The sequence below is a fragment of the Lactuca sativa genome, chromosome 9 (genome assembly GCF_002870075.4).
Source record: "Lactuca sativa cultivar Salinas chromosome 9, Lsat_Salinas_v11, whole genome shotgun sequence".
Lineage (NCBI taxonomy): Eukaryota > Viridiplantae > Streptophyta > Magnoliopsida > Asterales > Asteraceae > Lactuca > Lactuca sativa.
The window spans coordinates 48999823-49012372 of record NC_056631.2 but is presented as its reverse complement, the minus strand read 5'-3'; the positions used below and the strand labels follow the sequence as shown (position 1 = coordinate 49012372).

Below are 12550 nucleotides of genomic sequence, written 5' to 3'. Positions count from 1 at the left end.
GATGAGTTAGACAATTCTTAGGTCATTTGGGGTGAGTTGTAGCGGTGAAGTGAATTTCGTGATAGGGATTGTAATGTTTTGATAGTTTATCATTTGGTCCAAATTAAATAAATAATAATTAAAAATTTAGACATACGGATGAAATTGTCATTTTGTTAACAACAAAAACTAAACATTGTCAACAAGGGGACGATGACTCAATAAAAACAAATATAAGGATTAAACACTCATATTGCTCCAAAATATAAGGACAATTAGTGTAATTTACTCTTGTTTTTTCTTGGGTACAAAAGTAAAAGTTTGTGGATTTGATCTTTTTGGGTCAATTAATACTTTCGGTAGAACCCTAGAAACACCACGCAAACGACGAACAACGAGAAGCTATGGGAGAAGAACAACAACATCAAGAAGACGAAGCGAACAAGAACTCAGGTCCAAGTTCCTCCATCCCATTGACACAAGCTCAGTTCCTCTCATGGAAAACCCACAAGGTCCCTCTCCTTCTCCCTCAAGTTCTATCGATCGAATTGCACTTTTCTATCGTTGTTCTTGGGTTTTTAGTCATTTATCAATTAAGTGGTCTTTGTATATTAAAACGATTCCTCCAAATGCATATAATCGTATCTAGTTTCTGCAGTTTCTATAACAAGAACTGTCGATCAATTTGGGGATATGGAAATTATGTGCAAGGGTTTTTGGATCTGTCAAGCTGGATTACTCCGTTTAAGCTGTTTTTGGGTGTGCATTTGGAACTAATTATGACCTCAAATTGGAAAAATCAATTTTTAGGGCAAGAATAAACAGATTGTGCATCGGATTATACATGTGACAGGAATTGATTATGAAAACACACATTTAAACACCCGATGATTACAGTTTTGCAGGATTTTAGTTTAGACTTCATATCTGGACAACGAACATTCTTGCAAAAGTGTAAATTAGAAAACTTGTGTAGGAAAAGATACATAAGAAAACACTACACTAAAAACCAAAATTCTTATTGGCAACAAGATCATTTTGTTTGATCATATCTTCTGTAACCTAGATAATCTTTTTAACATTGAGAATCTAACAATGAACAAAAATGACCATTATGCCCTTGCTTTGTTGCTTGTTTTGTAGGAAGCGGAAGCATCAGCCAAGAAAGCTGAGGCATCAAGGAAACGGGAGGCAGACATTGCTGCAGGTTTGGTTCAAATGAATGGCAAAGAACTTTTCAAGCATGAACCATGGGTTTTTGATAACAATTTGTATTAAGATTTTGTGGATTATAAAACTATATGTTAATTCATATGTTATGAAAACATTTGTGGACATATGTTATTGGAAATAACAAAGTTCAACAAATATGATGTCATATATATTATATATTTATGTATTACTTGTTGTATATCTTTTACAAGATAAAGTTGATGATAAGTTTGATATGAATTATTCAGTTTAGATGTTGGTGGCTTTAATAACAAAAAAGGGAAAGTCTAACATTCTATATATAGAAACTTATATTGGGAACATATTTCTCATGTTACGTGCAAGTATAGGAAATTGGGTATTTGTTCAGTTCGGTTGCCTCTTTAGGCAATAAATGTTGAAAATGAACTGATTTTATACAAACATCTTTACAAGTTTAAATATGTTCAACATGACATTAGTGAATAAAAGATGACATTAGTGAATAAAAGATGGCCAGTAATTCTCACCCAAGATAGATTAACACTCTTAGGAGCTTATAAAAAATCCATCATTGTTTGGTGGACCACGAGCCATAAGAAAATTAGAGTAAATTACACAGTTCGTGGTTCGAGCGTCAAAATGCATGTTTAATCATTATTTTTAAAAATTAACTCGTATTGTCTTTCGTTTGTATTAAACTTGCATATTTCATCCCTTCCCAAACATAGAATGTTTATATACCATAATTTTTTTCAATCTATTTATGATTTATTTTGTATTTATATATATAAAAAAATCGATTCCCTCTCCCAAAATTATAACCTAATATAAATCTTCATCCTTTTCTTTAAAATCAATTCAAAACCTGAAGAATCAACATCACCGCCACCTATCGGACCATTGTCGTCAGATCTCCCCCTCTTAAGTAGATATGTATCTTCTTCACGTCTGACTACCTACTTCATTTATCTTTCCCTCTCTGTATTTGTGTTCCGATTTTGGTTGCTGTTAACGCAGATGGTTTCCGGCTAGGGTTTCTCGTAAGAGTGCAGATTTTCCCTCTATTGTGACTCTAGTGCTGGTGGTCTCTTCGTCTTTCTTTCCCCCTCTCTCTTAGTAACGCACCAGCACACACACACACACACACAATGTGAGTATATGTGTATTTTTGTGTCTCTCTGGTATTTTCTCTTCCGATCAGTGACATAAGAAATGAAGAGTGAAAGATGAAGGGGTGGTTTCTAGAGGTGTGATTCTACATGTTTGGGGATTTCAAAATCGATCTCGTCATTGATTTAGGAATTTCTGGTTTCTAGAGGTGTGATTCTACATGTTTGAGATACGTATCTTCCGTTAGCGGAATTTCCGTATAACAACAGTTACCACGCCAACATAGACCGACCTCCCTTCGAGATGCTTTACGGGAGGAAGTGTAGGTCTCCAATCTGTTAGGACGAGGTCGGTCAGAGAGTCATGGGGAGTACTGAGGTAGTACTCAAGACTACAGAGAGGATCCAGTAGGTCCGAAGCATGCTCCAGACTGCTCAGAGTCGACAGAAGAGCTATGCCAACAAGCGGCGTTTAGACTTGGAGTTTCAGGTGGGCGACATGGTCCTCCTAAAGGTGTCACCTTGTAAGGGTGTCATCCGGTTTAGGAAGCGAGGCAAGTTGGGCCCCAGGTACATCGTCCCTTTCATGGTTATAGCCCAGGTGGGCAAGGTGGTGTATTAATTGGATCTTCCAGCAGAGCTCAACCAGATCCACAACACTTTCCATGTTTCTCAGCTGCGGAAGTGCTTAGTGGATGAATCAACGGTTGTGCCTCTAGAGGACATTCAGGTTGAAGACAACCTGAATTACATCGAGAAACCAGTAGCTATTATCGACAAAAAGACGAATGAACTAAGGAATACGAGGGTTAAGCTGGTGAAGGTGTACTGGCAGCACCGCAAGGGTTCAGAGTGGACTTGGGAGCCCGAGGAGGTGATGAGGGAGCACTACCTAGAGTTGTTTCCCGACGCAGCAGACTTCGAGGACGAAGTCTAAGACAAGTAGGGGAGAATTGTAACGCCTAGTTCCTGGTACGCATTTATTTATAATTTATTCACTTTTATAGAGCTACTCGACGAGTTGGGATCCCCAGACTCGTCGAGTAGAAACAAGTTTGGCCGCGAGATTTAAGTCGCCTACTCGACGAGTTGAGAAGCCTCGACTCGACGAGTAGGGCTGCTAGGATGAAACCCTAATTTCGGGGTTTTGCACCCTATTTAAGCATCCTAATCCACACTTGTTGAACAATCGGAGGAAGGAAATTATAGCCACACTGTGAGTCAAGTTGGAACCCAAAGGGCAAGGAGGAATGACCTGGAGAAGGGAAATGACAAGGATGGGTGGATGTATAAGAATTTCTTGGGTGCAAAACCACCGAGTCTCTCTGGAAGCCCAAAACCAGTGGAGATTATGGACTAGATCTCCGAGATGGAGATGGTATTTGAGAGTTGCGGCTGCAGCGATAAGCAAAAGACCGTTTTTGCAGTCAGACAACTAAAGACCGGAGTGTTAAGTTGGTGGAAGTTGTTAGCATATACAATGCCACGAGGAAAAGCCATATGAATGTCTTGGGAAGCATTCACGGAGTAGTTAAAAATGCAATACTGCTCAGAGATAGATCTGATAGACTTAAAGAACGAGTTTTAGAACCTGAAGAAAGGGAAGATGAGTGTTGACGAGTATGCCACCACATTCATCGAGAGGGTGAAGATATTTCCCTACTTGGTGCCTACTGAACTCTCCAAAATTGATAGGTTTGCTAACGGACTGCCCACAGACTTTGGCCCAACGATCAAAATGACAACTACTTTGAAAACAGCCGTTAGAGCAGCTAAGAATGTAGAGACTTAGATAAGAGAAAAGTGTCTAGAAAAAGATAAGGCAGGAGAGAAGAGGAAGTTTGAAGGATCTTCAAGGTCCAACAAGGAGAGCAAATTCTCGAAGCTTGGAGGAGGAGAAAGAGGTGATGCGAGATGGTGTGATAAGTTTAAGAAGAAGCATAGTGGGAGATGCGAAAAAGAAGTGACTTGTTACAAGTGTGGGAGGACCGGTCACTATTCCAAGGACTGCATACATAATGATAAGGTATGCTACGGATGTGGAGGCAAGGGGCACATGTCCAGAGATTGCCCGAGGAAAAATAAAGCAATAAGGCTAGATATACCACCAAGGCCAAGGGCATTCCACATGATCCTCGACGAAGCAGATAACAAAGCGAGGAATCAAGGATGAGGACTTCATATCCAAAGATCAAGATATGAAGTAGCCAGGAGGTGTAGCCTATTAGAGGCATAGTACAGGTTGAACTTGAACACCTATGTAATCGTTTCAAGGAATAATATAAAACCTTCATTTTGTTATCTGGTGTGTTAAGTTCTTACGTTATTTTCTTATATGGTGACTTGGAAAACTGCGAGACAATACTTGGGACGAGTATGAGTAGGTGTGAATGGTAGTAGAGGTCTATACTACCGGAAGCACAAGACTCACACTTGGATAAGGGAAAGTCACAAGGTTACCAAGAAGCTAGTAATTGATACCGTTTTATTCAAATATGTCGTTACCATCGTTTCGGTAATGACTAAGAAGATGATTGTTATTCCGACCCTAGTGGTCATATCGAATTGAGTTCGACTACAATGAGTATGTTACGTGGTTCAGAGAACCAAGTTTGATGTAGCATCTGACTTAATCCGGAAGATTGAAATAAAAGATAATCAAAGCGATCGGTAGAGGTATCGCAATAGTTGCTTGTAGCTAGAAATGCTACCTTTTAATATGTGATTAGAACATGAAGGAAGGTATAGTCTATTCTGGAATTTGACTCTAAAAGACCTAAGTCCAAGTAATGCATCATACGATTAGAGGTCATTAGAACATGACCCATCGGTCTATTATGATAATCGAAAGAAGAACTGATCTTAAGTTTGTTAAATAAGGAGTCTCCAATAAAGATCGATCGTGACATGAAGATCATGATTCGAAGTCTAACATGAGATAGAGAGTGGGTCCAAGATCGGGCACCGCCTGCAGTCAGGAAGTCTTAGAGTTAGATACCCGTTCAAAGAAACATCAACGTTACGGTTATTACTTAGGATGAAGAGATAACGTATGGAGTCATCATGTGAGCCCTATTTCGTTGATGATTACGGGATGTAATCATCCTAAGGGGGAGATAATTGTAACGCCCGTAGATCTGGGCTAGTCAATTTAAAGATAATAGGGGCCGAAAATGAATTTTCGACAAAAGATTATTTAGAATAAATAATCTTAATCAAGTTTTAGAATATGTCTCAAGGGTTCCATACATATAAAGAACGTCGAAATCCGAGTTATAACGAAGAAGTTATGGCATGTCGAAGTTTTACAGCAAAACCTGCATGACATCGGGAGACGTAAATAGTGAATTTTTGATAAAGGACTTTTTAGCCTTAGTGATCTAAACAAAAGTTGTAGTATATGTTAAATCGAGAGCGTCCATAAAAAGAACGCCTAAATCTGACTTCGTATGAGGAAGTTATGAATTTTCTAAGATTTGGCATAGCAGTGCACGGCCCGAAACTCGAATTTTAGTTCGAGCGGTTTTGGCCTATGCGACCTAAAATATCTCATTAATAGGAACTCAACGATAAAAATACAGACAAAAATGGAGTATGTATGTAGAAGTTATGAATTTTACGCGGACATTTAATAGTATAATCTCCTCCTACTTTTAAATTTAAGATCGGTCGAGAACTAACCAATGTAGTCTAAATGAAAGTTGTAGATCTTGTTTTTACCTACGTGTGGATATAAAGAACCTCGAAAACGGAGCTCATATGCGAAAGTTACGGGGTTTAGAAGTCGGAAGGGTGCTGTGCGAAATCGGGTGACTTGGTCGAATATGGGCCAAGGCTTTCTCCCCAAGCACCAGATGGTGACACCTGGCCATGGAATCAATGAATAGGACCTCCTAATTGACGAGTAGAGCAGGATTCCAGCCTATAAATAGAGGTGCCGGGTTCCCTCATTCTTCACACCTTCCCAACTTCACTTTCTCTCTCAAAGCCTCCAACACCCCCCCCCCCATAAGCCTAGGTAAATCCCCTAGCACCCGAAGGAAGCCCCGAGGCTCCCGAAGCCCCGATAAAAAAGACTTTCAGCTCAGGAACGTTGCTCCAGCGAAGCCCTCTTTTTGAGAAAACCCGTTGTAAGTGAGCTACGCCTAACCTATCTTTAGTATAGCTTATGTTTCAATATAGTAATGTTATTAGGAACTTATAATGAGTATTTGGGCTATTATTATGAGTTATATAAGTATCGTTATAATATCTTTTTAACCACTCGCGGTACGGGAAATCTGGTTTAAAGGGCCGCATAAGGTTGTTGGATTTCAGAAGTGCTATATGCGAAAATGGTCCCGCCCTCTAGTGTTTTATGTCTGGCCCCTGTCTGTATATAGTGGTTGAGAAATATTGTTTGATGCTTATATAATAGTAATAATAGCAAGACTATTAATTAGTCTCGGTGAATATTAGACTAAACTCTAGTGGTAATGATACTAGGTTTTGTCAAAGGAAAATTGTGTTAAGAGTAATGAAGTGTTGTCCGAGTGCCGAGTCACCACCTATTCAAGTGAGTGCATAGTTAGTTTCATCTTACACATAGATATGAAATATTTTATATAAACTACATGATATGTGTGCATATTATCTGTATACTTTCTATCTATGCTAGATGAACGATTTTATACAAGTTTTAAATGATTTAAACTGTATATGTATTTTATATCTACGAATATGTTGGGTAGAACATGGATAGATGAAAGATGAGAGATGAAGGATGATATGAGTGAACATAGGCAGCTATAGACTTGGTGCCTAATAAATAACATCGACAACTATGGACTTAGTGCCAATTGAATAAACGTTGGTAGCTATGGACTTAGTAACTGTTAGATAAACATTGGTAGCTATGGATTTAGTACCTATTAGATGAACACTGGTAGCTATGGATTTAGTACCCGATGAATGAACTTTAGCAGCTATGGAATTAGTGATTTATGAACAAGCATTGGATGCTATGGACTTAGTGCCTGTCATATAAACCCTGGAAGCAATGGACTTCAGAATGAACGAATGCAGGATAGATGATTCTTAGGGTAGACCCTTAAGAGTAAAGAAGATAATGGGGATGGGTAATTGGCTTAATTGTTTGATGTTTAAACATAATAATTATACTATTGTGGGTTGAAAACCCTATGTGCTCACTAGGTTTAACAACCTGACCCACTCAAGCTTATTTATATCACAAGTGTTGATATGAAGTCACATTACACTAAGAGATTAAGGAGATATAAATCACTAGTGATAATGAATGTAAGTTCTGTTTATGCTTATATTTCTGTATTGACGATGACATCCCAAATGTTTTAAAATGAATAAAAATACTTTTCTTCAGAAATGCTTTGATAACGTATTTATCATGTTTTATTGGGAACAAATTCTGCAACATTTTTAATAAAGGAGGTACTCGGATTTTTGTAAAGCATAAACAAAATCAGTCTTTCCTGGCCGTGAAAATGAGGATGTCACATAGCATATGCCGGACTTAGGTCCGAATCCTGGGTTAGCCCGATGTAGATTATATGTTTCCGGACTTCGGTTCGATGTTGGGGCAAGCCCGAGGAATGTTTGTATGCTTGATGTCTTCGTGATTCTTGCATGTGTTTGTTATGTGTTTCGGGCTTCGGTCTGATGCCAGGGCAAGCTCGAGGAATGTTTAGCTTATATGTTATGTTTGTATGTTCCGGGCTTCGGTCCGATGTCGGGGCAAGCCTGAGGAATGTTTAAATATTTATGTTAGGTGTTTATGTTATATGCTTGATGATATGTTGTATGTATACTGGACTTCGGTCTGATGCCGGACAGGGCCAGATACCGTACATCGGTCCGATATCGGGCGGGGCCCGATGCCAGATTCTTCCGATGTCGGGCGGGGCCCGATGTAGTGGGCAAGGCCAAATGTATGCTATTATGTGAATATGTGTATGGTATGTGGTAGTTTGGGGAGACTCAATAAGCTTCGTGCTTACAGTTTTCAATTTTGGTTTCAGGTACTTCCGCTAATAAAGGGAAGAGCTCGGGATGACTGCATGGCATACACCACAACTTTTAGCCTAGGAGGATTCACTATGATGTTTTGACATATGATTTTGATATATTGAGAAAATGTTATGAGATTTTTGAGATACATTATTTATGACTTTTGATACTTATGGTTTTATTAATGAATAAAAAATGAAATTTTTGGACTATACTTTTGGAATGTTTCACGATCAATTTTGATTTTAAATTTCAGGTTAGGTTAGGTTTGAATTTGTTTCGATGGATTCTTTGTGTAGTGGGTATTCTATGGAAAATATGGTGGTTATGGTCAAATATTGTTGCGGATTTTAAGGGTTATAGAGGATAGTGATGACGGCGACATTGATGAAGGTGATGATGAGGGTTTTTGTCGGCGTCAGGAGTGGGTGAGATAAAGGAAGATGAAGGTAGAAGGAGTTGGGGAGTTGGTGAGAAAAGGGGAGACGGTGACAGTGTATGAAGATGTCTTGGAGTCTCTAGAGTATTGGAGTCAGCGGGTGTGGGTGATGATGGTGGATATGAGATATATTGAAGAAGAGGGAGAGAGACAAGTTATGAACATGTCGCCCATTTCTTTTTTAAAAGGAAATAATAATTATATGTGACAATAAAAAATCAAAAAATAATTAATAAATAACAAAGAAATAGAAAAAATAAATAAGGGCAAAATGGTCTTTTTATGTCCGGAGGGATAAAACATGTAAGTTTTAAACTAATGTGTAACATCCCATTTTCACAACAAAAAATTTTCATTTTTATTAAGGTAAAATGTAATATCTCAAAAATCATGACCAAAAATTTCATTTTTAATTATTATATAAGACGATAGTTATCAAAACATTTCATCGAATCATAAGTCAAACTATCTATGTTATTATCAGAGTTTCGAAATCAAAACATCATAGTTTCCAAGTCAAAACATCAGAGTAATCATCCCAGAGTTTCCAAACTATCTAAGTTATTATCAGAGTTTCCAAATCAAAACATCAGAGTAATCATCACAGACTAAACATAATGGTGTGTGCACTACAGTCATCCCGAACTCTTCTCTTTGCTACCAGAAGTACCTGAAACCAAAAATGAAAACTGTAAGCACGAAGCTTAGTGAGTCTCCCCAAACTACCACATACCATACACATAATCACATATTCACATATAAACATAACGTGGGCCCCGCCCCTTCATCTGGCCCCGCCCAGCATCAGATAATGTCGGGTATCGGGCCCCGACCGGTATCGAGCAAAGCTCGGTATACATATAACATGTCAACAAATACACATGAAATAATCACATAACACAAACATATAAACATTCCTCGGGCCCTGCCCGACATCAGACCAAAATCCGGAAGCATACAAACATTCCTCGGGCATTGCCCGACATCGAATTGTAATCCGGAAACATACAAATACAGACACATGCAAGAATCACGAAGACATCAAGCATACAAACATTCCTCGGGCATCGCCCGACATCGGACCGTCGTCCGGAAAGCATATAAACACTCATCAGGCACCGCCCGACATTGGATCGAATTCTGGAAACATATAATCATACATACAGGCCGGTATTGGTGCCTTCGACCCGTTCCTATAGGAGGAAACTCACATCACAAAGCTGAATCTCACGGATAATCCTCTGGCTGCAAGCTGGCAGATCCCCGAACTGCTGATCTCTCGACTCCCCGAGCTACTAATCATCATATAAACTAGCTAAGTTCGGGATCCTCATAACTTAACCATAAGTCCTCACTGGGGTAAAAGACCATTCTACCCCTCACATACTCTTGTCCCAAAATGAACGCTACTCAACCCTTGGCCCAAAAACATAAACACTCCTACAAGGCCCAATATATGGACCAATTTCCAATTGGGCCCAATCCCTTCACATGGGCCTTAACCTAAGGCCCAATAATGCTTCTCTAGTCCAAAGGTTCAATTCAAAATGGTCCACTAAGGCCCAAAACATCAAAGTCCAAGGAGTGGCTTAAACCGAGGCCCAAATGACGCAAAGCCCAAATCCAGTGAGTATGTGGGGTGTACTCCTGTGTACGCTAAGCGTACAAGCTGAATGGCTTGTACGATGCGCGTATGGGCTTGTACGCTCAACGTACTCCCCAGATAAGCCATAGTCGCAAAAAGAGCTTAACCCCTTAAGACCTAAAGCTTCAAACACAGATCTGAGTCCAATAAAGTGTCTTAACCTATAAAATCGATTACTTGGTGGCTTGCAAATCCCCAAATGGATCCAAAATTGAAATATGAGAATCTACTCCCATAGAAATGACTAATACTCATGCATGACCAGATCAAGACCTTCAAGATGGTATCTTTTCTGTATTTGGGACTCAAATAGCACTAAGGGTGGGAACCCTAAGGTCTAGAAACGAATTTGGAACCATAAAGCTCCATTCTTGGGAGTAACTTAAGGATGAGAGGATGGCTGGGCTTTAGAGGACGATGTTCTTCATATAGGGATCATCCCTAAAATTTAGGGTTTTTGGGACTGCATGTGTCACTGCGCGTACCCTTTGGTACGCTGCTACACGCATGGCATCCGCGTCCATATCTCGTGAGTACGATGCGCGTACTTAGAGTCGTACTCCCCGCGTACGACACTCCTCAGCCCAATCATAAGGACCCAATGGGTCCAAGCACAAACCAATTCAATTAATTAACCCAATATATATATATATATATATATATATATATATATATATATATATATAATACCTTGGAGAATATCGAGCGTTAAAATTCTCCCCCACTTGAATCAGACTTCGTCCTCGAAGTCTGTTGCCTTGAATAACTCCGGATAGTGCTCCCTCCTCTCTTCCTCGGGCTCCCATGTCCACTCTGAACCCTTCCGGTGCATCCACTGCACCTTCACCAACTGTACAACCTTGTTCCTCAAGGTTTTCATCCTCCGATCGAGAATCACTATCGATCTCTCAGTGTAGTTCAGGCGTTCTTCCACCTATATATCCTCCAAGGGTACAACTACGGAATCATCCACTAAACACTTCCGCAGCTGAGAGACATGCAAGGTGTTGTGAATATGACTGAGCTCTACTGGAAGATCCAAACAATAAGCAACCCAGTCCACCCGAGAAAAAACCTTAAACGGAACGATGTACCTGGGCCCCAGCTTTCCCCGCTTCCTGAATCGGATGACACCTTTCCAAGGCGACACCTTCAACAGAACCATGTCGCCCACCTGAAATTCCAAGTCTGACTGGCGCTTGTCTGCATAGCTTTTCTACCGTCTCTGAGCAGTCTGGAGCCTGTTGAATCTTCTTAGTGGTCTTGAGTACCACCTCGGTACTCCCCATGACTCTCTGACCGACCTCGCCCCAACAGATTGGGGTCTTACATTTCCTCCCGTAGAGCATCTCGAAGTCATAATCCTTCACCATATCCAACCAACGACGCTGCCTCATGTTCAAATTTGGCTGATCCATCAGGTACCTCAAGCTCTTGTGATCCATGTAAATGGTACAACGAACCCCATAGAGTTAGTGTCTCCAAATCTTAAGGGTGAAAACCACATCCCCCAGCTCTAGATCATGCGTCAGATAATTCGCCTCATGAGGCTTCGGCTGCCTCGACACGTACGCAATCACCCGACCCCGCTGCGTCAGCATTGCACCCATACCATTGATCGAAGCATCATAGTAAACCACAAAATCATCGATGCCCACCGAAAAAGTCAAAATCGGTGCCTCACACAACTGCTGTCTGAGAGTCTCGAAAGCTGCCTGTTGCTCAGGCCCCTAGTAGGATGTCAACGACTTCTTGGTCAGTCGGGTCAATGGAACAACATTCTTGGAGAAATCCTGGATGAATCCCCGATAGTAACCCGCCAGACCAAGAAAACTCCGAATCTCGTATGGAGTCCTCGGAACCTCCCACTACATTACGACCTCTAACTTGGCCGGATCGAACCGAATACCCTTCTGGTTGACAAGGTGCCCCAGAAACTTCACCTCGCGTAGCCAGAACTCGTACTTGGAGAACTTTGCGAAAAGTCTCTCTCTCCTCAGTGTCTCTAACACCTCCCTCAGGTGCTCCTCGTGCTGCTTCTGAGTCATGGATTAAACCTAGATATCATCGATGAAGACTATCACAAACCGGTCCAACATCGGTCTGCACACGCGGTTCATGAGATCCATGAACGTGGGAAGAGCATTGGTGAGCCCAAAC

General features: G+C 40.5%; 1 protein-coding gene across 1 annotated transcript; it reads left to right on the top strand.

Annotated features, from left to right (window-relative positions):
- Positions 1-303: 303 nt before the first annotated feature.
- On the top strand, positions 304-1378 carry LOC111921292 (uncharacterized). Its single transcript, XM_023916866.3, has 2 exons — positions 304-491; positions 1123-1378. Exons 1-2 carry the CDS (start codon positions 384-386, stop codon positions 1255-1257), a joined length of 243 nt encoding a protein of 80 aa, XP_023772634.1. The 5' UTR covers positions 304-383; the 3' UTR covers positions 1258-1378.
- Positions 1379-12550: the final 11172 nt, after the last annotated feature.